Source organism: Temnothorax nylanderi, unplaced genomic scaffold, assembly GCF_030848795.1.
Source record: "Temnothorax nylanderi isolate EJ_2023f unplaced genomic scaffold, tnyl_v1.0 TNYL_tig0624_pilon, whole genome shotgun sequence".
In the NCBI taxonomy this organism is placed as follows: Eukaryota; Metazoa; Arthropoda; class Insecta; order Hymenoptera; family Formicidae; genus Temnothorax; species Temnothorax nylanderi.
This window is the reverse complement of record NW_027249686.1, coordinates 72,291-96,213: the sequence shown is the minus strand read 5'-3', so window position 1 is coordinate 96,213 and position 23,923 is coordinate 72,291. Positions and strand designations below refer to the sequence as shown.

General features: G+C 42.2%; 2 protein-coding genes across 3 annotated transcripts; one reads left to right on the top strand and one right to left on the bottom strand.

Annotated features, from left to right (window-relative positions):
- The first annotated feature begins 7,608 nt into the window (after positions 1 to 7,608).
- On the top strand, positions 7,609 to 18,943 carry LOC139784419 (twisted gastrulation protein homolog 1). The gene is made up of 4 exons (XM_071723590.1): positions 7,609 to 7,749; positions 14,230 to 14,453; positions 15,397 to 15,603; positions 15,875 to 18,943. The coding sequence occupies exons 2-4, from the start codon at positions 14,231 to 14,233 to the stop codon at positions 16,183 to 16,185; spliced, it is 741 nt and encodes a 246-aa protein (XP_071579691.1). The 5' UTR covers positions 7,609 to 7,749; position 14,230; the 3' UTR covers positions 16,186 to 18,943.
- On the bottom strand, positions 16,800 to 21,714 carry LOC139784418 (uncharacterized). 2 transcript variants are annotated; one of them, XM_071723589.1, is made up of 10 exons: positions 21,555 to 21,714; positions 21,189 to 21,471; positions 20,897 to 21,118; positions 20,739 to 20,814; positions 20,404 to 20,585; positions 20,071 to 20,323; positions 19,481 to 19,702; positions 19,274 to 19,354; positions 19,050 to 19,147; positions 16,800 to 18,532 (listed from the first exon to the last, which is right to left on the bottom strand). In XM_071723589.1, exons 2-10 carry the CDS (start codon positions 21,288 to 21,290, stop codon positions 18,428 to 18,430), a joined length of 1,341 nt encoding a protein of 446 aa, XP_071579690.1. In that variant the 5' UTR covers positions 21,291 to 21,471; positions 21,555 to 21,714; the 3' UTR covers positions 16,800 to 18,427. The 2 variants fall into 2 exon arrangements, 1 of the variants encoding a protein (XP_071579690.1); XR_011721555.1 differs by having other exon boundaries at positions 18,395 to 18,532; positions 18,943 to 19,147.
- Between the last annotated feature and the right edge of the window lie 2,209 nt (positions 21,715 to 23,923).

Genomic DNA, 23,923 nt, shown 5'->3' with positions numbered 1-23,923 from the left:
TCTGGGCAACAAATTCTTTTACATAATTTTTAGCCACGGAAGTCGTAGATAACGGTCGACGCGGAGATAAATAATTTGTTTATGTGCAGTTAGGGGCGAGCAACAAAATCATACGTTGCATATTCTGGTAGGGCACGGTCCATAGAATATTTAATAACAAAAAGACCCGAGCAACAAATTCTTTACTTAATTTTTAGCCACTGAAGTCGTAGATAACGGTCGACGCGGAGATAAATAATTTGTTTATTGCAGTTAAGGGCGAGCAACAAAATCATATGTTGCATATTCTAGTAGGGCACGGTCCTATAGAATATTTAAATAACAATAAAACCCGAGCAACAAATTCTTTTACTTAATTTTTAGCCACGGAAGTCGTAGATAACGGTCGACGCGGAGATAAATAATTTGTTTATTGCAGTTAGGGGCGAGCAACAAAATCATACGTTGCATATTCTGGTAGGGCACGGTCCACAGAATATTTAAATAACAATAAAACCCGAGCAACAAATTCTTTTACTTAATTTTTAGCCACGGAAGTCGTAGATAACGTCGACGCGGAGATAAATAATTTGTTTATTGCAGTTAGGGGCGAGCAACAAAATCATACGTTTGCATATTCTGGTAGGGCACGGTCCACAGAATATTTAAATAACAAAAAAACCCGAGCAACAAATTCTTTTACTTAATTTTTAGCCATCGAAGTCGTAGGTAACGGTCGACGCGGAGATAAATAATTTGTTTATGTGCAGTTAGGGGCGAGCAACAAAATCATACGTTGCATATTCTGGTAGGGCACGGTCCACAGAATATTTAAATAACAAAAAAACCCGAGCAACAAATTCTTTTACTTAATTGTTAGCCATCGAAGTCGTAGGTAACGGTCGACGCGGAGATAAATAATTTGTTTATGTGCAGTTAGGGGCGAGCAACAAAATCATACGTTGCATATTCTGGTAGGGCACGGTCCATAGAATATTTAAATAACAAAAAGACCCGAGCAACAAATTCTTTTACTTAATTCTTAGCCACGGAAGTCGTAGATAACGGTCGACGCGGAGATAAATAATTTGTTTATGTGCAGTTAGGGGCGAGCAACAAAATCATATGTTGCATATTCTGGTAGGGCACGGTCCACAGAATATTTAAATAACAAAAAAACCCGAGCAACAAATTCTTTTACTTAATTTTTAGCCATCGAAGTCGTAGGTAACGGTCGACGCGGAGATAAATAATTTGTTTATGTGCAGTTAGGGGCGAGCAACAAAATCATACGTTGCATATTCTGGTAGGGCACGGTCCACAGAATATTTAAATAACAAAAAAACCCGAGCAACAAATTCTTTTACTTAATTTTTAGCCATCGAAGTCGTAGGTAACGGTCGACGCGGAGATAAATAATTTGTTTATGTGCAGTTAGGGGCGAGCAACAAAATCATACGTTGCATATTCTGGTAGGGCACGGTCCATAGAATATTTAAATAACAAAAAGACCCGAGCAACAAATTCTTTTACTTAATTTTTAGCCACGGAAGTCGTAGATAACGGTCGACGCGGAGATAAATAATTTGTTTATGTGCAGTTAGGGGCGAGCAACAAAATCATATGTTGCATATTCTGACAGGGCACGGTCCATAGAATATTTAAATAACAAAAAGACCAGAGCAACAAATTCTTTTACTTAATTTTTAGCCACGGAAGTCGTAGATAACGGTCGACGCGGAGATAAATAATTTGTTTATTGCAGTTAGGGGCGAGCAACAAAATCATATATTGCATATTCTGGTAGGGCACGGTCCACAGAATATTTAAATAACAAAAAGACCCGAGCAACAAATTCTTTTACTTAATTTTTAGCCACGGAAGTCGTAGATAACGGTCGACGCGGAGATAAATAATTTGTTTATTGCAGTTAGGGGCGAGCAACAAAATCATACGTTGCATATTCTGGTAGGGCACGGTCCACAGAATATTTAAATAACAAAAAGGCCCGAGTAACAAATTCTTTTACTTAGTTTTTAGCCATCCAAGTCGTAGATAACGGTCGAAGATGCAGTATTTATTAATGGCATTGTTTACAGAACCTTATATTTCGAAAATTTGTTTACGCTATCTTAAAGCAACAAAAAAGCAACAAATTCTGGTGTATTAGTTTTTTGGATTTGAGCACTCTATATGTGTTTTTTAGTATGTGGTGGGGCTAGAACTTGTGTCAAGCTGGCCCCCCCCAAGCGAAAAAAAATATATAGAGTGCTCTCAAATCGAAAAAACGTTTATACCAGAATTTGTTGCTATTTTGTTGCTTTAAGATAGCGTGAAAACATTTTGGAAATATAACGTTGTTTAAGATGTAGTCAATATGGTGATGTCTGTTAAGTATTCAGATATACGTATTTTCTAAAAAAACGTTATATTTCAAAAATGTTTTCACGCTATCTTGGAGCAACAAAAAAGCAACAAATTCTGGTGTATTAGTTTTTTGGATTTGAGCACTCTATATAGGTTTTTTATTATGGGGGGGGCTAGCTTGACGACAAGCTGGCCCCACCCATTTCGATCGCGATTTCCTGCTAAACGGTTTGAGCAACAAAATCCGGACTAGAGCAACAAATTAGCACATAATTAGCACTAAATTTTTTAATAGGTCCGGATTTTTTTTTGCGATGGTGGGGGGGCTAACTTGATAGGGGTCTTCAAGAATGGACATACGGAATTACGTATCGTCGTCCATCGTGCAACCTCTCATTTCCCTCCTACTGCAATCAGCGGCATTTAAGCCTGGCTTTCGAGCGTTTAAGCATTTAGCCGCTTCCGCCATATCTCGCGGTTGTCTTATACCGGGCATACTTTTTTCGCGGAACGGGATGGCTCTCCCTCGTTCGGTTCCTGGAAGAACGGACGCGGCGATGGATGCTGGTATGTCACGGCATGTTGCCGACAGGAACATGCCATGTACCAGTCACCGTTGATCCTCATTCACGTAATCATCACAGGAACCCCGAGATCGATACAGTCATGTATCAGGGCGCAATTAGGCTTATAAAAAAATGGAATTTGCAAACCGGAGATAAATCGATTTCAAATTATTCCTAGTATTATTAGCTGAGAGACGACACGATAGCTTCGGCACGTCCTGCGTTGAATCATAGCGCATAAAATATCATTGTTGTGTTGTTTCTACATGATTTTTATTTATTGCGTCCTTGCAATGTCTGAGAAGACAAAATAATATGCAACCAAAGAATGCGGCAATATATTTTTCACGTTTTCTCAGAATGAAAAGCCAACTTCGTAATTTCGTGTCGAAGTAAAATCTCATGAAAAGTACGTTACATCCGAATTTGTCAGAGTAATATTATATAAATTTATTATATTTTTTTTCACACCTTTATACCGTAAGCTGAAAAATCGTAGATACAAAGAAGTCGTAGATACACCTTTGCAAAATCGGGAACATCGACATTTCGTGTGCAACCCACCCGAAATAAGGTAAGTCTCGCGTCTCCCGCAAGTACCTCCTCACATGTCAGTGTTACGTTCTCGCCGTATCGATGCCTTCCGAACGAGAACTCGGACACCCAATTGAGTCGAGTTCCCAAGTCCAGCCACGCAGTCCGAAAGTCCTTCGCGATCGCTCCCCTTTCGATATTGCGATAATCGAGATTGCAATAATCGCCGATCCACGCGCGCTCGCGCGCGTTCTTTTCCTCGTGGAAATCGCCTCCTTACCGGCGGCGCGTTGAATAATTTCACACCTGTGCTCCACGAGGCGCGAGAGCGAGAGAGCCGAGAGAGGCGAGAAAGGTCAGCCGGATAATCTGTGCGCGAGTTTCGGAATGCATCGGGAATATAAATTGTCGTTCTCCCCTCGCGATCCGCGGCATATCATTTTCCTTTTCGTAATCGATAGCGCGGTACGACGGATGTTGCGTCCGAACGTATCGTAGGCAAATGTCACGATCTTTTAATTTCGCACTTGCCGCGAGACGAGGGGAGGCCGGAGGTGAGAAAGGTCAGCCGGAAATCTGCGACGAGTTTCGTGAATCCATCGAGAAGAATCGCCTGCGTTGTTACTTAGGCGGAACTTTATGCCGTCGATCGTTGTGAAACGATTGCGAGAAATCGTGCAAGCGTGGCTATGCAAGCGAATAAAAATGTTTATTTATTTGACACCTTACGTAAGCAAGATACACATTATATACCATCGGCGAACTCGGCTATTTTCTGTATGTCATAACAACTCGCGCGGTATAATTTATCGCTCAATTATAGCAAAGGTTTTCAGTAATTATTTAACTAAAAAATAATATATTTAGCACACACACATGCGTGCATAAGCATTAATATTCGATATTTGTTACTTATTTCATGCCATTATCTTATAAATCTGTGAACAAATATGTCTTATTATTTTCATACATCACTGCGCTAAATCAATAATTCTGAGACAAGTGTCCAGTTCGTAAAAAAATAGTCATAATTATTCGGTCAAGTATAACCGAGCGCTGCACGAATCTCGTCGAGTTTTTTTCCTTTATACACACATTGTATTAACCAAGTGTTTACATAGATGGCAAATAATGAATGGCACAGCCTTGGAATAAAAATGCGATTATGCCTGCCGACGCGCATCCTCGGATGGAAAACGGGATGAATTATGATCGATAATAAACGGCGATCGATGAGAAATGAGCAAGCTAAATTCCAGCTAAAACGACCGGCTATATAAGCGACTGTTGACGATCGAGAGCTTTCGAGGGTTTCGCAATGCGCAACACTTGAAATCCGAGTGCATGCGCAAACTTCGCGAACTTCCTCTTACGCAACCGAACGCGTGCGCGAATCGCGAAGCGAATCGTCGGATTTTTCTACGCGCTCGAATTCTTCGCGTATTTCTTTCCCGCAAAGAAAAAAAAAGACCCAAGGCGTCTCGCGCGCGCGCGCGCGCGCGCTGGGTAATACTCCGAATGCAACCTGCACTCATCTGCATTCCGCTGCTGACGGCGCGCAGAAACGCACGAGCGTGAATACCAACCAACGTTAGACGGCCTACGGAATTCGCAACCCCGCCTCGAAACGTTCCCGGCGGAGGACTCGCGCGACTTGTTCGCGAGAAAAGTTTTCGATTTTCGAGCAATTTGAGGTAACGCGAGATGAAAGTCGCGTTAGCATTATTAGACGCAGAATGCGTAAGAAAAGTTGCAAAACTGGGACAAGTAGCGAGGTATCGACGAATAAAACGTAATTGTTCTTTTTTCCCTTTCGCTATTTGCGCCTTGAACACTTTGTTTGAAATAGAGATTCGTGATATACCTCGCGCTTGTGATGTTACTGCAAAACTCGCCGAGAGTATAATATTCCCGAGTATCGATACTCGAGAGGCCGGCTCTGTGTCCACTGAAGAGTGTTATTATTAGCGAACGACTAACTGGAATTAATTTAGCAACAGTTGCAATTTAGTTTTTGACGAAGTGAAAGACAACGTTTATTTTAGATACGCAGAATATCCAGTCGGCGTAAAAACAAGTCGAGTTGGTTTTACATCGTTAATCTACACCGGGTTTCGATTGCAAAACTCGCCGGAGATAAATCTTCTCGAACTACGGAGCTATTAGCATACGCGATTTATGTTATTCACGAAAAAGCCGCTACTTTCGCGCATGGACAACGTGTTCGTCAATTCCCTGATGTATTATTCTCGGTCTCTATCTTCACAGATCTGCATATTAATGTAATGATGTATCTAATAGAGATGAAAATCACTCCTAATTCTTTTACAGATTTTAATGTCAAGACTATATTGAAAGCCTCTCCAATCAATCAAGTCGCTTTCCATTAAAAACGACTGTGGATTGTACAACCGAAAGAAGAAATCGTTTCTCACGATATCGTATGTAATTAAAAACATATTTAATTTTTGAGTATCAAGTTTAACTGCTTTGATAAATACGCATGAAGCTTATGGATCTGACACAACAATCTCAGTCTAATAGCAGCATCATCGAGCTTTGTTCTCAGTCCAAAAACTCCCGATGCACCCGGCGGCGGCCGAAAGATACATCACGCGGGACCATCCACGAAGAGAGAGATCGGAGTCCCCGAGGATTTCGGAGTCGGTCCGATCGGCCGGCGGCGATCGAGGAGCGGAGGATCGGCGACGGCGGCCCGGAGCTCTCGGCTCACCCGTTACTCGTCCAGTACGCTCTGCGGGAGGGAAAAGGGGAGAAGAGGGAGAAGGAGGAGGAGGAGGAGAGGGTCGAAGAACAGGAGGGGAAGGAGAGAGAGCGAGAGCGAGAGAGAGAGAGAGAGGCAGAGAGACGCGGTGAGACTGTGCGAGGCACAGCACACAGGTAAAACAAAAAGTCGGGAAAAAATTGAAAACCAGTCTTATGCAGTCGGTAGTCCGGACTACCCGACCGTCAGCGGACTCATTCGCTCTCTCTCTTTCTTACCGAGTGTGCCTCTCGTCCTCTCTCTCTCCCTTCCTCTCTCCCTTCATCATTCTCGCTCGCGCTCTCCCGTTTGCGCTTGCTCTCTCTCGTTCTCACTCTTCTCTTCTCCACCCCCACCGAAGAGATCCGCGACGGTACAACCACCACCACCGTCGAACAGCGACGGCGAGCGCTGCCGCCGTCGCCACCACCTCCTTTACCTCCTCCTCTTCCTCCTCCACCTTCACCTCCTCCTCCTTCCGCTTCTCTGCGGTCCTCGCGGTCCACGCTCTTCCTTAATTCAGTCCAATGAGAGCCGCTCTTCGATTCGTCACACCCGCCGACAAATCTCTATTCATTCTCTGTTTTCCTCTCTCCTTCTCCGTCGCACCGTCTCTCGCGGAGGATCGCTGCCGCCAATTTTCGAAAAAGTGACACGACGGCCGTTCTCCACCGCTCCTCTCCGACGTCGATCGACCCGAGATTCGAGCGGAGCGAGCGGATCGAGCGAGCGATCACGATCACGATCGCGATACACACGACGCAAGTGCGTCGCGATGCGTCGCAACGCGGGAACGTCGTAAGTCCGTAACCCGCGGCGGGTGCATCCGTACGGGATTCGCGGTGCATCCTGCGCGCCGGATGGGACACGCCGAGCGCACCGCCGCCGCCGCCAAGCAGGAAGAGGATCCTCGCGGAGGACGGACGCTCGTCACTCCGCGAGTTTGTTTTGACGACGGTTCACCGTGTACGCGCGCGATACGGTGCTACGCGCGAGAGCCGCGAGCGGCTGCGTCGTAAACACGCTGTGATATAGTGCGCGATTTCCGTAAAGAACGTCCATCGAACGTGTGCGCGCGATCGAGCGTTGGGAGGGAATCGATCGACGATCGTGCCTGTCGCGAAGACATCGCATTCCTACCACGACGACCGCGAGATTCGTCAAGATCTCAGGCGAACGATCGTCCGAGAAAGACTACATCTCATCATTTTCTGCGCGTTACGTAGTGCCGGTGCATCTTATCTTTGTGCCTTAACGATCGCTGGGACATTTTCTCGTGAATAGAAGCGAGGCAATCGGATCCTCGTTTGTCGCGGTCGACGAGGATTTTGACGAAACCGCTGAAACCGCGAAGAAGCAGCTCTTCCTAGAGGATGCGAGGAAGGATTTCGCCTCTTGCTGAGGAAACATGTCCCGCGGCGGTCGTCGCAACACGCGAACCGGTTGCGCGCTCTTAAAATAGTTTCTCACGCGCGTAGGTAACTGGCGCGCACCGCCGTCCCGCTGCTGGAACACGACGCGCCGCCGGAGTAGTGCCAGGTAAATATCGATCGACTCTATCCGCCGTTAGATAGATCCCCCGCCTCCCTCCTCCTCCTCCCCCCTCCTTGTCCCCCTTCCCCCCTTGCCGACGAGAGCGCGCGAGAAAGATCCGCCCGGATCCGCCGCGATCGCGATCGCGCCGGATCGCGGCGGCCGGGCCTCCGCTCCTGTGATCATGAAAAATAAATAGCTCGTCTCCAATTAAAGAGGCATTCGAAATTCGAACGCGATCGAACCCTGATCTCTCGACGAGAGCTATTATCGGCCGAGGAACTGCGGAGAACTCCGTCTCTCTCCCGAGATCGTCCTCTCTCCTCCTCCTCCTCCTCCTCCTCCTCTCCCCGTCAGGAGAATCGTTTCTCGAAGAGCTTGCTTGTTGACGGAACACGAGGAGGTCTGTTCGATGAAAGAAATTTCGGTGGGACCCGAGGAGAGAACTATTACAGCCGCCGCCGCGTAATTTTTGTTTAGCGAGTTTTCGCGCCTTCCTCTTTTTCTTCCAGTTTCGCCGAAAGTCTATTAAAGAGAAGCGAGCTATTTTTGATGACGGGGTGGATTGGCGTTGCGGAACAAAGCGTTGCGTGATCGATCTATTTGCAACGCGGCTTTCGCGGAATCGTCGCGCGATCGCGAGACTTCCAAGTTTGAAGCGGGCTCGATTCTAATATATATGCGCCTTACCGACTCAAGTCGAGCGATTACTTATCAATCCGTCATCAACTGAGAGACGCACATCGGCCGCGTGCGCTCAGTTATAATTTTATGAGAACGCAATCGCGTCGGCAACGTCGACGGAATCCTCAATGGTGATCTATATTCGCGATGACGGTCAATGGACACTTTTTCATCGTCCGGCTTCCAGTTCTCGAGAAAGCCGGGAGAGACGCAAATGCATCTGCGATGCATGCATCGCCGCATCCGATCGTGCCACGCGCTTAAGTACATCTTTCCGAGTATCGGCAAGCCGCTAATTCGATTAACACTTGAATGCATTGCCAAAACTCCGAGAAGATCGGGGTCGGCTTTCTCTAAAAGAGTTCAGGAAAGAAAGATCTACTAATTGTGAATTGTATCTCTATTTGTACCCAATTAGCATGAAACGCGACTGTTTTGAGTTTCATCTGAATGAATATATCGTTGACATAAGAATTGCATTCATTGCAAACAAGAAATGATACACGAAAGCATTCTAAACTCGGCGTTAAATATGCGATAGGAATACATTGCGATTATAATGGGAAATAATTCGTAAAATGTAAAAAGCGCAGATAGATGGAATGAATATATAGATATTAACTTCGTATTTTATGTAAAAAACAAAAATGGGCAGATTTTATCAAGTATTGCAGTTAATCTTTTCAGAACTTTCTTCCGAATATTTTTTTTCCATTTTCTTCAATAAAATCACAATTCGACTATCACAGAAATTTCATTACACGCGAATAACGGCTTCGCTGTTAATCGACATCTTTAACGGCTTATTTAACGTTAAACGTCCCATTCCGACTGTCCCTTGTCTATTATTAAGATGCTATTCGACGTTATCACGCTGTAAATGCGGGTTGTTCGATGGCGAGCACTGCGCCGAGGCTCGATCTCGCGAGCGTGTCTCTCGTGTGCTCGGTAATTCCTGCAATAACCGAAAATAATAATACGGCAGACGACACCGTAAATGGCAGCGATAGCGCAATAACGGCGCGATGGCAATTGACAGCGATGCTTCGATAACACGGATATTAACGCAAGGAAGGAGGTCACCAGGAATGGTGGACGATCGAGTTTTAGTGTCCACTCCGGTAATCCTGCATCGTCAAATCGATGCGATCTCGCTTTAATTAACTTCAACGGAATTTTCCGAAAAGTGCTAGCCGAAAAAAATGTCGTTTATCCATTCGATGTGTGTGCGGTCTAAAGATTAAGTGTAAAAGATTAGAAACTAGGATTCTTTGTCATCCAATTAAACGCGTTCATTATTTTATCAAAATATTTAATAAGTAGTAATAATCATAATATGGTAAAATACTAGCTCCAATCTACGACTTATTGCGTCACGGCAAACGCGACGTATAAAAGGCTGACCTTCTACGAAATTCGACTCCGATTCCACCGAAGCCGGGAGCAATTTTAACCCTTCCCGAGTGATTTCAGTGTAAATGTATGCGTTAATTGATTTTTTCATCCGAGCGAAACGTGGACACACTCTTCCTTCTTCAAACGCGTTGCAGGAGTGAAAAATAAAGATTAAACATCTAATTAATATCTTTCAAAAGTTATTCCCGAAATTATCTTTGTCGTTTCTCTTTGCTCGTGTTTATTTTATATTTTATCTCGCGTCAATGCATAATTTTTTTCGACGACAGCAAAAATTCATTCACGTTTAAAGGATTACGCGCCCGCACTTGTGGAACGACGGCGGGCGAGGAGGAAGGGGACGAAGGAGCTTACACTCCAATAGTAACAGAAAATGATTGGAAAGTCTTCCTCCGCCGTGTGAACGCGGTGTACACGAACGGACACGTAGGTAGATATACCAGGCTTGCCGCCGCCTTCTACGAAGGCGATTGGCGTTTGTTATTGAAGTTATTCCATCGCCTCGGGCCACAGAACGAGAGGCGAGGCTGCTGATCGTGAGTGCCAGCAGCAGCAGCAGCAGCAGCAAGCGGCGGCGGCAGCACGCCTGTCCCTGGATGACAAACATCCACATTTCGCTCGCGAGCTGGAATTTTTATTAAAACCGTCCGATCGCGCCCGTCTCCACGTACGCGGTGTCCCGAGCGTACCTCGCGCGCTCATTCATTGCCGCTTTACGCGGTCAGCCTCTAACGAGAATATAAAAAAAGGTACAGCGATCCATCGAGTCATTCGCGACGAATAAACAAGACGGTAAAATGCAGAAAAGTTCGCGCACTTCCACGTCAATGATCGTCAAATAATATTTATTGTTTCGATGGTATGAGGGGTGTATTTATTGACACGTACGCGACAACGAATGCCACAAGATAACCATTATCCGTCCGCAGAAATAAGGAAATAATCCCTGAGATGACTCGTTAGAAACTTGAACCGTACGGATTTTATTTGACCCGAGATTTGACCTGGAGAGAGCTTAGGGTAGTGTAGTTTCCAAAACGCGCTATAATCCGCAGTAGCAATCAGCATAATGGTGTCCCTCTCATAAGAATAGAAGAGCTTATTCGACGACTTTCGAAATTTTAATCTGAGTCAATAACGTAGAGTGCAGTTGAAAAGGAATTGTCACAAAGGATATTAATTTGACACGGTGAAAGCGGAAGCCCTCTCCCGTTATTTTCGCTGTTTACCATATATCGTGAGTATAATAGGACTGACGAATAGCCTCTCATTTGAGCGTTGAGTCGTTAAACAGCTGGACTTCTCAATTCGGCAAAAATGACCATAAATATTTTCGAAATTCTCAGGTTCTTCGATTCGGGGGGGGGGGGGGCACACACAGTGAAACAATGACGTGAATAATTTAATTATTATCTACCTAAACCGACGAGCGGTTTTCACGAATTGATTTGTGATGGAGGTATTTAAATAATTTAAACTGCCCAAGTGATTGTGCTTATGTGTCGGCGCACAAAAGAGCATAGCAGATAATTACCTGGAAGCCATCGTAAACCGCCCCATCAGTGGTCGGTGCGCCTTCATTTACGAATGACCCAGGACCGTTTCGAAATTAGAGAGTGGGGGTCTCCTACCTTTTAAAACTACAGTCGCCCCTGCCGTCAAAATCCTCGTGATTAGTCTGCCATAGGAATCTGCCCGTGGTGGGTCCTGTCATTCGGTAGTGTTCGGTGAAATAACGAGCGGACGTAACAGATTGAAAAGTGATTCGAAATATACGATAAAATATACGGCAAAGAAGTGTTACAAAACATAAGTTTAGAAACATAAAAATAAAATAAAAATCAATTTCTTAAAAAAGAAGATATAAAAAATGACGTTTTATTAGCAACATTGAAAAACAAAACAGTTTATGTTAAATAACGCGGGGAATAAAAAATGCAAAACGTAAATGTGAAAATGTGTAACGTAAGATACACGTATAAAAGTGTAAAAAGTATCTTCGTGCTTCAAATATATATGTAAAAGGAACAAAGAGAAGTTGCACGCAGATACAATTGTTTAAAGTGTGTGAATCAAACTTAGCTAGAAACAAAACTCCGCTTGTATCTCAAGACAATCAGGAAGATCGAGATCATTCAGGTTGTTATAATTTTTAATAAATTTTTATAATAATCGCTTAATGAACGACACGAATGTAACTGGATATTTAGATATTATCTCTTCTCTTTCTAAATCCTGGGATTAATTCTCGGTGACGTTTAATAGCATTTAATAGACGTTTAATAAACAGGAGATGTGGAAACGTGTGGAAAGCGAGCGTGAAAGTCGTGGCCAGCAGCGACGCGTACGAGATCGAGTCGGTCGCGCCTTTTCAATCACGCGTGTAACAGGTCGTTGTAGTGGAATTCTTTTCCAATAATAATTCACCCGAGATATCGTAGGACGCGATTATGCGTGATATAAATAGATTCTTAATGGGCGTGCGTTCGAAAGGTGCAATTATTGCACGAACGATCGTTTTGCATTCGATTAACGTCGTCTCCTTAGCCTCCCCGTTATATGGCCAAGTATTCAATGCTCCCGGGAATAATTTGCGCGTATCTGTCGATTTATCAAGAGACATAATAACTTTGAAAATGAAGAGTATGATCACGACATTTGCTCGGCAATCACGAACATATTTGAAGATATATAACTGCTTTCTGACTGATAGCAAATTTCGGCGTTTTGATGATTTACCATCGTATCTTTTTTTTTTTTAAGATAAAATTTGGCAACAGAAATCTCAATCATTAACACAATAAAAACCAATCACATTCTGCATGAGAGAGATATGTCTTCACGTAGTAGAAGATAATTTCTACATAGGATATATCTCAATTTTCGCAAGAATGTAACTTTCTCTGTCTATACATTTATAACTTTGTTTATAACTTTAAAGAAAATCCGTTTTCGCACTTTATCGTAATAAATGAGCTCCGGAATTCCCGCAACAATTCCTTCGCGCATGAAGCGAAAATCACTTCCACATCCATTAGCAAAGAGACCCCGAATTTGCGAAGGCTTAAACGAGATTAAACGGTGACCTCGGCGTTATCCCTGGAACGGAGAGGAGCAACATTACGCTGATTGCTCGGGTTAGCACGTTATAGCAGCGCTTGTCAGGAGAGGAGACTGAAATTTCATTCTTTTTAGCACGCGTTCCCGCTTAATGACACCCTGACTCACGTTCGTGAATATTCTTAATAATCTTAATCGGGCCTCGTCGGCATAATCGTTCTTCTCGTCTCCGTAATGCCACTCCGGGAGCGGCGCGCGAGCAGGAAAATGTTATAATCGTGTACTGTCCGGCATCTCTACTAGTAGATAAACAATAGTCTGCGTCGACGTATGCGTGGGGAAAAGTGCACATAAAAATCACGTGGACTGCGGTTGAACGCGGCCGTATAATTTTCAGCAGTAATACGATCAAGTAGGTCTGTGGCGTCCGTGGTTTGGTTTTTAGTACCAATCAGACTCTCCGCAATTTCTACTCTAAAGTTTTAAAGGAAAACTTCCTATGTCAAAAGAAATTATATTCCAAACATTCTACAACACACTTGAAAATATTAAAATATCATTAGAAAACTCATCTCCTTTCTTATCTCTATACAAAAAATATTTTGTTGCCTAAGTTAAAAAAAAAAAGAAACGAAATAAATATATACTTCTGATAAGATATCGTGAATATCACTGGAATAATGGATTGTATGACAAAAAAGTTGTTTATACATTCTCTTACAAAGATAAGCGTAAAGATAAATTCTGAATTCCAAACTGTTCTTAAAATTGCTCTATTTTTTTCAGCTATTTTAGAAAAAATACTGATGGATCCTTTAATAATTTCTTTTCTTCATAACTCTTTTAATTATATAGAAAATTCCGTACAGTGTATACGACTTTTACTTTATTTACATTAAACTCCTTCCTTCTTTATTTAATTATAGAATTTTTATATTTTTTAATTAAAAACTTATAATGTACAAACCTACTGAATTTATTAATAATTTAAATGCAAAGATTCCAAACCGCGACAGTCGTATACCTTAGCAAACTGCCATTCCGTTAACATATAATTCAAGTGTCTCATTATTTACGTTGAGTACAATTTCAAAACACTTCTTCAAACCGAAAAATTCTACAAGCTTATTCGTTTATTTTTATTTATGTTCATATATCTAGAAGGATTTCCTTGCCTTTATCTTTCACCCGAAGAAGGATCTCCTTATCTTTATTTTCCTTCGGAATACGTAGACATGTAATTATATCCACGAAGTGAGACGTTTTGTGTAGCAGTGCAAGTTAAATAAGAGGGAACTAACAATAAGTCGAATCTATCCCAAACAGGATGACGAGTTGGAGCGCGTTGTTCGTCGCGGCCGCCGTCGGGATTCTGCTGCTGACGACCGCGACGAAACGCTCGGAAGCGTGCAACGAGGCGATCTGCGCCAGCGTCGTGAGCAAGTGCATGCTCACGCAGAGTTGCAAGTGTGACCTGGTCACCTGCACCTGTTGCAAGGACTGCTTCTCGTGTCTGAGCTACCTGTACGATGAGTGCTGCTCGTGCGTAGGTAAGATGCCGTTAAGAATAATCGAATTCTGCTTGATATTTCAATTTACCAAATATATCGGGATATCGTATCGTTATTAGAAACAAAATCTATCCTAATAACACAGTGTTCTATCAAAAGTCGTTGAACAATTGCAAAAATGGATAAATCGAGAGAAAGTTGGATAAAACCTAAGATTTAAATTGTAGCTACATTAATTTTAGACAAAATTTTCTTTTGTCCGTTTCAAACAAATTGATTTTTAATTAATTAATTAAATTAATTTTGGTATTAATTGATATAATTGATTTAATATGCAGAAATTTTCAAACTGAGATCGAAATATTTTATAAACTTATAAAGAGAATCCTGATAATTATTCTCAGATAAGAATGAGTGATCGGAGAAAGCTTTAATTTACGCTAAAAAGTTTTCAAATCATGAATTAAAATGATTCACAAAGTAGACATCGATACAAATAAAAATATATAAAACTGACGATATTTCTATGTTTCTAATTAACCAGCCTACCAGATAATCGACATGTCATAAATGTTTGTAAATATCAGACATTGCGCGTCGAAGATTGCCACATTGAACAATCGTTATAATTTATAATTAATTATAAATTTCTTTCTGTTATAAACTAGAATAAATAATTTCAGAATAAAATCTCCGATCACTTATCCTCTATTTCAAGAATATTCTCTATATATAACTCTATAAAACATCTGGGTGAATCACTCTTGAAATATCTTATATAAAAAATAAAATTTACAATAATTATAAATTGCTAAACAGCACTAGCGATTTTTAATTTATCAGAACATTTCGTGAAAGGACAGGTACCGGCAGGATTTAAACCGCTTATCCGGTTTTATCCTGCTTTCCTCTAGAAAAAAAAGCGGAGATAATTTCCGAACATCCTACATAAATGACGTAACACATTTCCGTGGGTGCGCAGATCTGTGCCCGAAGCCGAATACCACCGACAACCCGTTGAGCAAGAAATCTCACGTGGAGGAGTTCAGCGAGCCGGTGCCAGCGCTCTTCCAGGCACTCACGGCCGAGGCGGACCCGCACGAGAGATGGCTCACCTTCACATATCCGGTAGACTTTGACTTGACGACGTTCGCGCCCAAACCCGGGAACGAAATGAAATATCATATGCGTAAGTATCGAAATTGCATCACCGAGAGAAAACGCGCGATTACGCATGCACGAAACTGGGAACGGAACGAAAAACTTCTGGCGCACGAATTGGTTGATCAATTACGCCGTACCGCAATATAATTAATCGAAACAACACGAATGTTACGTAGAAAATAACAATTTCTTCGCGGAATATGCGTAGCGTAAATTTAATAACAAAATAAGCATCGACAAGCTGAACCGTTAAAGATTAAGTGCCACGAGTTAACGATATACGTTTTGGTTTGTAGAAACCGCGACCGAGGAGGTGCATCCGTTGAAGCCGAACGTAATGACGTTGAACTGCACGGTCGCGTTCATGGCGCAGTGCATTTCCTGGAACAAGTGTCAGGCGTCCTGCCAGAGCATGGGCGCCACGAGCTACAGGTGGTTCCACGACGGTTGCTGCGAGTGCGTAGGCGATACGTGCCTCAATTACGGAATCAACGAGTCAAGATGCACGCTGTGTTCCGAAGGAAACAAGGAGGACGACCTGAAGGACCCGCAGTATGACGATTACGGCCAGGACGAGGACGAACTAGGCGAAGACGCAATGGATTAGCCACGTCGCGTTTGCGTCCGCGTCCGCGTCGCTTCCCTCGGCGCTCTTTTATTCCAGATACATGCAATGAGGGGAAAAGTGTTGGCGTGAAAGACATTCCGACAATAACGATCGCAAAGCTGATTCTTTTTGTAAAGAATTCATCGTTTTGTCATCGCGTAAAAGTGAGAACTTTACTCGAATCTTGATACACGCTTGGAGTTTGATCCTTCGGAAAACCGTCCGGCGTTTATGACTTCATGATGGTAATAAGTTAGTGAATCTGCGATTTATAGAATTACGTTGAACGCCTGTTTGCCTCATAATTCGATTCGTTGAACACAGCAAATTCGAAGGCGAGACTTTGAATAGTCTCGAAAATCGATCGCGATTGTGACAATACTTTCAGTGTCGCCCTTTTTCAAGAGGGATTTTTATGAACTTTATAATTTAAGACACAAAGTTGCGCCGACTACGTGATATAATAATCCACGTGTTGTCGAGCGCGAACGTGATCAAGCACGACCTTGTTGGAGAGGCCTGGTCTTTGTATATGACTGCAACGATATAATATTGTAAATGTAGCCTCTTGTTTCTTTTTTTTTTTACTAAGAATGCACTTGTGCAACGCTAGGTTAATCGTACAACATTGAAAACCTTTATTATCGCATCCGTGCCATAAGTAAAATTGTACATACAACAAATCGCTCTCGATTAGAAAATCGAGATCGCTTTTACACACGCGAGATTTCTCTCGAAATTTTTCTGGGAAAGATTATTGTGGATTACAGTACCGCTGATAAATTTCCGGACATTCTGTAAAACGACACTATATGCCTGCAGGAACAGTTTTAAAGTATTTCCACTTACCGTATGACGAAGTTTTATGGTAAGTGAAAATTTTAATCTTATCTCCTTATTTAAATATTTTATATAAAGACTTTAATATTTGTAAAAAAGGCACATAGAGGAAGAGTGACGAGTTAACATGCCCGAAAATATATTTTAAAAATGATTAAAATAAAAATCGTAGAGCTAGATTAACGATAATTCTATTTTATTTAAGACTTTTGTTTATGTAATACGCAGACATACTGAATATGTATGTACGTAATGTGGGACATGAAATGTTCGAAAATTTACGAGCGGTAGCACTGCGTATCTCTAGGGCAGTTGATATGCACGCACTAGCGATTTAGGGTAAGGTAAAACGCGCCGTTTTTCTTCGAGTGGAATGTGATATGCTTCGGGATCGATCGAGTGATATCTAATGAGATGCGTGCGAAGACACTCTCGAAGTTTGCGCTAACCGACGCGACAGAGCGCGGGAATAACGTGCACGTGCGCTTTGGTATCGAGTAGAATTCGAGAGAACAAAGAGTAATCCCCAAATGAGCGAAACGATACTTCTCAATTGGATCATGCGTACATCTGTATATACGAGTTTTAACAACATACAGAACGTCCATAGTTTAAACGCAGACGGAGTTACACTTCGTAATACTCTCTCTCTCTCTCTCTTATTGGATTAACAACAATTCTTTAAATATACTTTTAACGCTAGAACCACCAAAGTACGAAGTAACTAATCTGTAATTTTTTGAAAAATTACTCAAATTTATAATGGTGCATTTTCTAATACTTTCCATGACTTTTGTTTCATCATGTAAATGATTAATTTTTTCCCAAAATTATGTATATACATAATATACTTAAATAATAGAAATTAATCATCGATAGTGATATTCTGCGAACTCCATCGCGTGTGATTTATCACGTAAACATTACGAAGTGGACAGTCTGTGTAACGTTCTTTATATATTTTTCTATCGTTAGTTGCACACTCAATATGCACGTACTAACTCGCGCCATATCACAAATATCAAACATGTATACATCACAAATAAAATTGATCGCATCTCTAAGTGATTTCACGGGTCAACAAGTTTCATCGTGGCGACGATTTATTTTTGGATCACTGGACCATGTGAATCATGAAGTACAGAAGAAAATTCCTCGTGAAAAAATACAACGTAGAGTAAAATCATTTTTGTACGAGGCTTTGTTTGTCAAAAATGGCTTCGAGAGAAAAATCTCTTGAATTTCTTTTATTTTCTCAATGTGCAGAGCACATTCTTCAAAGATAAGAGAATATTTCTTCCAATATATCTCTTAAAAGAGATATCGTTTCATGGTTCAGTAATCCAAAGGATGAGATTTTTTTTCGGATACATTTTGGATATAAAGCAAAAGTGTCGGATATTTAAGTGGGTGGATGTTCATCTTGTATCTCGTTACTTTCCGGCAATTTGATGAAGGACAGATCGCCGCCGCTCCACATCGAGTACAATTGCGACCTCGTGCACTCCTAAAATCAGCGACGTTTATGCTGTAATAAGAGAGGAGGGCGAGAGACTAGTTTCTAATAACATCGAAGAGCGTTGTGTAACATAACGAAAGAGTGTAAATAGAAGAGTGCAACCGCAGCGAGTAAAAGCTATTCGTACGCCATCATTGTTTCTTTTCAACTGCATGCATCCTATATGCGTTAATGCGTATCATCTTGTAGCGTTGCATATTTAGCCATTTTATTTAATTTTCTTTTTACATTTCTTGTATATAGGACATGTATACGTAGAATTTATTCTGTTATTCTGGATCGCGAAAATCCGAAAGTTTGTGATGCGAAAATGTCAGTGTACGAACATCTTTTTTTTTTATTCACTGGATCCCGGTGTCTTGGAAGACACGAGTTTTAATAAACTTAGATTTACTAACACTGTATTCTCTTTTTCTTTCTCTCCCTCTTGCCCTCTCTCACTCGCTCACTCTCCCATTCTCTTTCTCTCTAACAGTGAGAAAATAACTTGATCTCATTTATTTACCCCGCCACCCGCGCTTTCCGAACCTGACCGGCTGTGCGCCGAGACGCAGGAGTCGGTCGACGAGCTGCTCTTGCGAGACGGCAGGGTGTCCGTTGTACCTTCAAATAAACGTTTTCGATCTGAGATCATCGCGCACGAATATCGGTCAAGCCTTAACGCCACTCCCGAAATATTTCAGCGGTATAAAACGAGATATCACGACCACGAGATATTGACGCACTCACCGGTTTCGGTTTCTCTATGATCGCTATGGGAGTGAATGCTGTCCTTGCTATCGCCGTGACTGCCGCTGGCCCCGCTCTGTTCTGTAGCAATATTACGACAGTGTATCAATCCCATGGCGATCCCTTACGCGGCTCAACGTGAGGGACCGCGAAGGGATTGATACACCGTCGATCATCGTGTTAAAACGACGATGAGAAAAGCCTTACCCGAGTCCCTGTGTTCGCTGTGAACGCTGTGATCGCTATCACGATGCCCGGATTGATCCGAATGATCGCTGGAGTCCTGCGGCCAGCACCTAGGTGAACCTATCCTACGCGACCCCGACCAAATAGCGGAGTCGTAATTCGAGTCGAAATTGCAGGTCGTCAAAGTGACGCCCGGGATATGCTGACTAGTGTAAGCTGAGAGTTGATTGGACGGCCGAACTCCTGCACAACGTACAACAACCCTCGAATCGTCAGATTCAAAAACGCAAAAACGGGATAGCTATATAATTTATATATTTAGCCCGCCAAACATGCCCTTTCGATCTTACGAAGATTAGACGAAATTACGAAGGAAAGGAAAGTCGTGTTCTTGCAAAAGTATCGAGTACTCGATACTCGGAATCAAACGTTCACCTTCAGATAATTATTTCAAATCTTAAATTTCGAAGAAATTAGGGTTTAAGTTACAATTTCTGACCCACATTTCGCGGAGAACAATTTTTCGCGAAGTTTCCTTTCGCTATGTAAAAATCGTGTACGCACAAAACAAAGTCATCGCAAACTGTCGCGAGGGACTGAGGTTTTGCTACCTGGCTTGCAAGACAATAGCTGAATGGCTTCTTGGAGACCGTCCTGACTAGCCATCGACGTTTTCCACACCGAGTCAGGCGTGATCGATCTACTGCGATCCTGCTGAGGCACCCTTAATCGCGACCTCGCGTCCTGGCGCGGCCATTCGATAACGTGCTTGCAATCCCAGGGCATCGACCAACGCCTCATCGTGCTCTCGGCGGACTCGCCCGACATTTCCGCCGCCGCCGTTTCTGACCATCTCCTCTGAACCTTGATACACGAAGCCGAGCGTGACGCGCTTATTTGCGACAGGGAGTGTCGCGTGTCGTATTTGTAAATGTATTAATTACCTGCAGAGGGAACAACGAATACGGCAAGGGGGACCTCCGACAATTCTGCACGGACTGTTGGGTGGACGAGGAGGAAATTGGTAGTACCGGCGAGCTGTAAAGACGCTCGAAACATTGCTGAAGCGCGGCGATGTCGCAATCGCCGCTACCGCTCTGAGAACAAGAGCATTCCGCCATGCCACCTGAATAGTGAATCAGCGGAAACAGAACCCTCTTAATTTCACCAGGACCGAAATATAATCATTAACTGACTAAATTTCCTACTTTAATTTCAATTTTTAAATGTAACTTTAATGCTATATCACTTATTTCAATATCTCCCTAGAAAGGCTTACCCAAGCACTCGCAACAAGCAATGCAGAATTGATATTGCAAGTTTATGAATGTCAAGAGATTTTCTCTGAGAATATCCTGAAAGAATGGAAGTACCCTATCAGTTATGCCAGTCTAACAACGAAGAGAATCTGAATATAATTGAATATAAATTACTAACATGCTTGTCCCCGTCATTGTCGCGCGATTCATGATCTCTCAGAGCGGTGATGACATGATTTTTAACCGTACTGCTGGCTATGTGGGTAGCTCTCGCCAATTCTTCCCATCCAGCCAGACATTGGCCTGTCAGACGGCACTGCGCCACCGTATCGTGCGCGGAGAGAAGCGCTTGCAGGGATTGGGCCAGTTTAGTACCAGCTGTACATAGGCCATTAAGTGTCTGTACGGGAGACAATTTTATTGTACACATGTGGCAGCACAACGGAAGTACTACCGTAAGCAATACCAACCTGTAAGTACGTCAACCAGTTACCGAGGCATTCGTTTATCTCTAACTGACCCCTCGAGATCTGACCGTCAATAGACTTTGGCTCCGTTCCACCTTCAGCCATAGCTGAACTCTTTTAGACCAGCTGCCTGATAGACCTCATCGCTGTCTCACGCGCAAACATTTTGAGCACGTAAAAAGGAGGTACGATACACGGTTAGACGGATTCATCGTGCTGAATATTTTAGAAGCAACAATCTCATGGTAAGCTGAGAATTGATGCACCGACACGACGCAGATCTCTCCTGAAAGAAAAAAGTAGGCCATACGAGCGACGCTAATTGAAACGAACGAACCGTCTTCGATCGACAATAATCTCGGTACTCACATCGTCCTAATCGAATTAACGAACCAAGGATTGAGCTATCGATTGTCCCGTGGGAAAGTCATGATTCCCCGTATTGACGCCGGCGTCGTCCCGTCGGGTATCCGCCATATGAGACATCGGAGCACTTGCGTGTGCCTTTACCTCGCATGTCATCGCTCCACTACCCTAACGAAAGATAGTACTACGAGATCCTGTCAGATGACGCCATTCGGTATTTGGAACTTGAACGAGACCATTCGATACTTGGGACTTGAACGACCGAGCTGCGAGCCCGTCAGACCCAACCAACCGCGCTCTTGTCGAAGAATCGCGCGAGCGGATCGAAAGATAAGATTGTTTTAACAACTGGAATACATTACTCTGCATTAACGTTTTTTTCTCTTGCAATTTCAAACAAATCATCGATACGTTCTTGTGACTAATATGCTCGGAAGTCTTATCCCTTTTTTAAATTCGTAATATAATCAGTTTTTTAATTATAATTGTAATATAATCGAATTTATACTTTAATTTTTGCGCTATAAATTATTGTATTGCAAGCGTGATGCGATGTTGCCAGATTGTTAAGACATTGTATAATATCAATACCTATTCCTTTTTAAAGATAAAGTACAGTTAACTGAAGAATAATGTATTCTTTTCTATTATATTATACGGTCACAATTCATTTCACAGAAGAAATTAAAAGCAAGAATTCGACCAAAGTTTTTATGAAAACCGCAATAAGGGAAATGAAACATAGATAAATAATTAAATATAATTTTTAAATAAAGCGATAAATTCAATCTAATCGTTGACTTTTCTAATTCAGTAGTCTTTGTTTTACATCAATAAATTTCTGACAATTTTATTTATAATTTGCGCGTGTCACATTATGTCAACAAATATTCGACACGATGCATTCAGCTGACAATTTCGTAGTAATTACGAAGAAGCACAGGATACATATAATTATAATTATAAACGCGGATGTGATTATAATTACATATGGCAACCTGAAGAATTTACGGAAGGAAAGCAGACGTGGCTTTTCCGACTCGTTAATCCGTTATACGTGTTTCGTGTCTTCAACAACTTGTCCGTAATTACCGCTTTAAAAAAAAAGTGAAGTTTCCGTCGAAAGGGGAAAGTTCGCGCATTTTCTTTATGTTCGTGACGTTAACTCGCCAGAAATTTGTTAAAGCCGTGCTCCCATTATTTGAATATAAATTTCCCTTTTATCATAATTATTTCAAGTATATGTCAAAATATTTACATAGCGAAAAATTGAGTTCAACTTCTCTTCTTCAAAAAGACAAAAATATATATATTAATTTAAAAAAAGACAAATTCGACAATTAGAGCAAGAAATCTGGGATAATCTGTACGTTTTATTATAGGAACAAGTTTTTTAATTTGTTAAAATCAGCTTTCTAGAATCCTATCGATATTAACAACCGCTATCTTACAATTAGAACACTATCATGTTTCTTAATTACGTCAATTTCTTTTTCTAGAGGTGTGACACATCGAGACACGTATCTGTGTATGTGCCTTCGTTTCTCGAGTCTACGGAGAAGAGGTAAGCCTCGCTGGAGGTGAAAGGGGCCCAAGCTGACGTCGGTAGATGATTTAAAAAAGACGGCGAACGAGCGAGGACGGGAGCGGGAGACACCGGAATGGAAACGCGATCGCGCGGAATATCGCGGTGGATTTACAAGGGGTCGGAGGAGAGGGCCCGAGAAGTGGCCGGGGGCCGAAGGCCTCCAGAGAGGGGACTCTTAACGGTAAAGCCGCGGTAACCTTACTGGCGACTTCGCGTCACTGACCACGACTGACAGTGTTTTTTCCCTGAGCCGATCTCCACGAAGCTAGCACCCCATTCTTCAATTTCGCAGAATGTAATTAATAAAGTTGGCTAAAAAGTTCTAGAGTTCCTGATACGTTTAAAAGAGTTCTGGTTAAATATAAAAATAGGAATCCGTAAATACAGTGTGCCGACTTATGTTTACGTTACACAAAAATTGATAATAGCGCTTCATTACTTTAGTCAGGATAGATTTTAATCATAATACTTGTGGACAAAACACCAGATTTTCGATCCGTAGGAATTTCCATCCAAGAATTTGAAAGCCGCCAAAGTTTTTGAGACTATTTTAATAATTTATTGCTACTACACTCTAGATAAAATTCCACCTAGGTTCACAATTGTAAATGCGACAAAGTTTTTTTGGAAATCACTTATGTATATAAATGTGTCTAGTTCTTTTGTAAGAAAATATATTTCAGATATTATCCCTGATAAAAAGTCTTTATTTTCTATTCTAAGTCACGCTATTGTCGGTGACCGGATACAACCGCAATTATACCGGATTGCAAATAAAAAGCGG

What these genes read in the sequence shown, in the direction of transcription:
- LOC139784419 (XM_071723590.1), top strand. Translation starts at nt 14,231, where the DNA reads ATGACGAGTTGGAGCGCGTTGTTCGTCGCGGCCGCCGTCGGGATTCTG. An exon ending in TGAGTGCTGCTCGTGCGTAG is followed by an intron (nt 14,454 to 15,396) that starts GTAAGATGCCGT and finishes GTGGGTGCGCAG; the next exon opens with ATCTGTGCCCGAAGCCGAAT. An exon ending in CGAAATGAAATATCATATGC is followed by an intron (nt 15,604 to 15,874) that starts GTAAGTATCGAA and finishes TTTGGTTTGTAG; the next exon opens with AAACCGCGACCGAGGAGGTG.
- LOC139784418 (XM_071723589.1), bottom strand. Translation starts at nt 21,290, where the DNA reads ATGGCTGAAGGTGGAACGGAGCCAAAGTCTATTGACGGTCAGATCTCG. An exon ending in TGCTTGTTGCGAGTGCTTGG is followed by an intron (nt 20,586 to 20,738) that starts GTAAGCCTTTCT and finishes TTCACTATTCAG; the next exon opens with GTGGCATGGCGGAATGCTCT. An exon ending in CGGAAAGCGCGGGTGGCGGG is followed by an intron (nt 18,533 to 19,049) that starts GTAAATAAATGA and finishes CGCTGATTTTAG; the next exon opens with GAGTGCACGAGGTCGCAATT.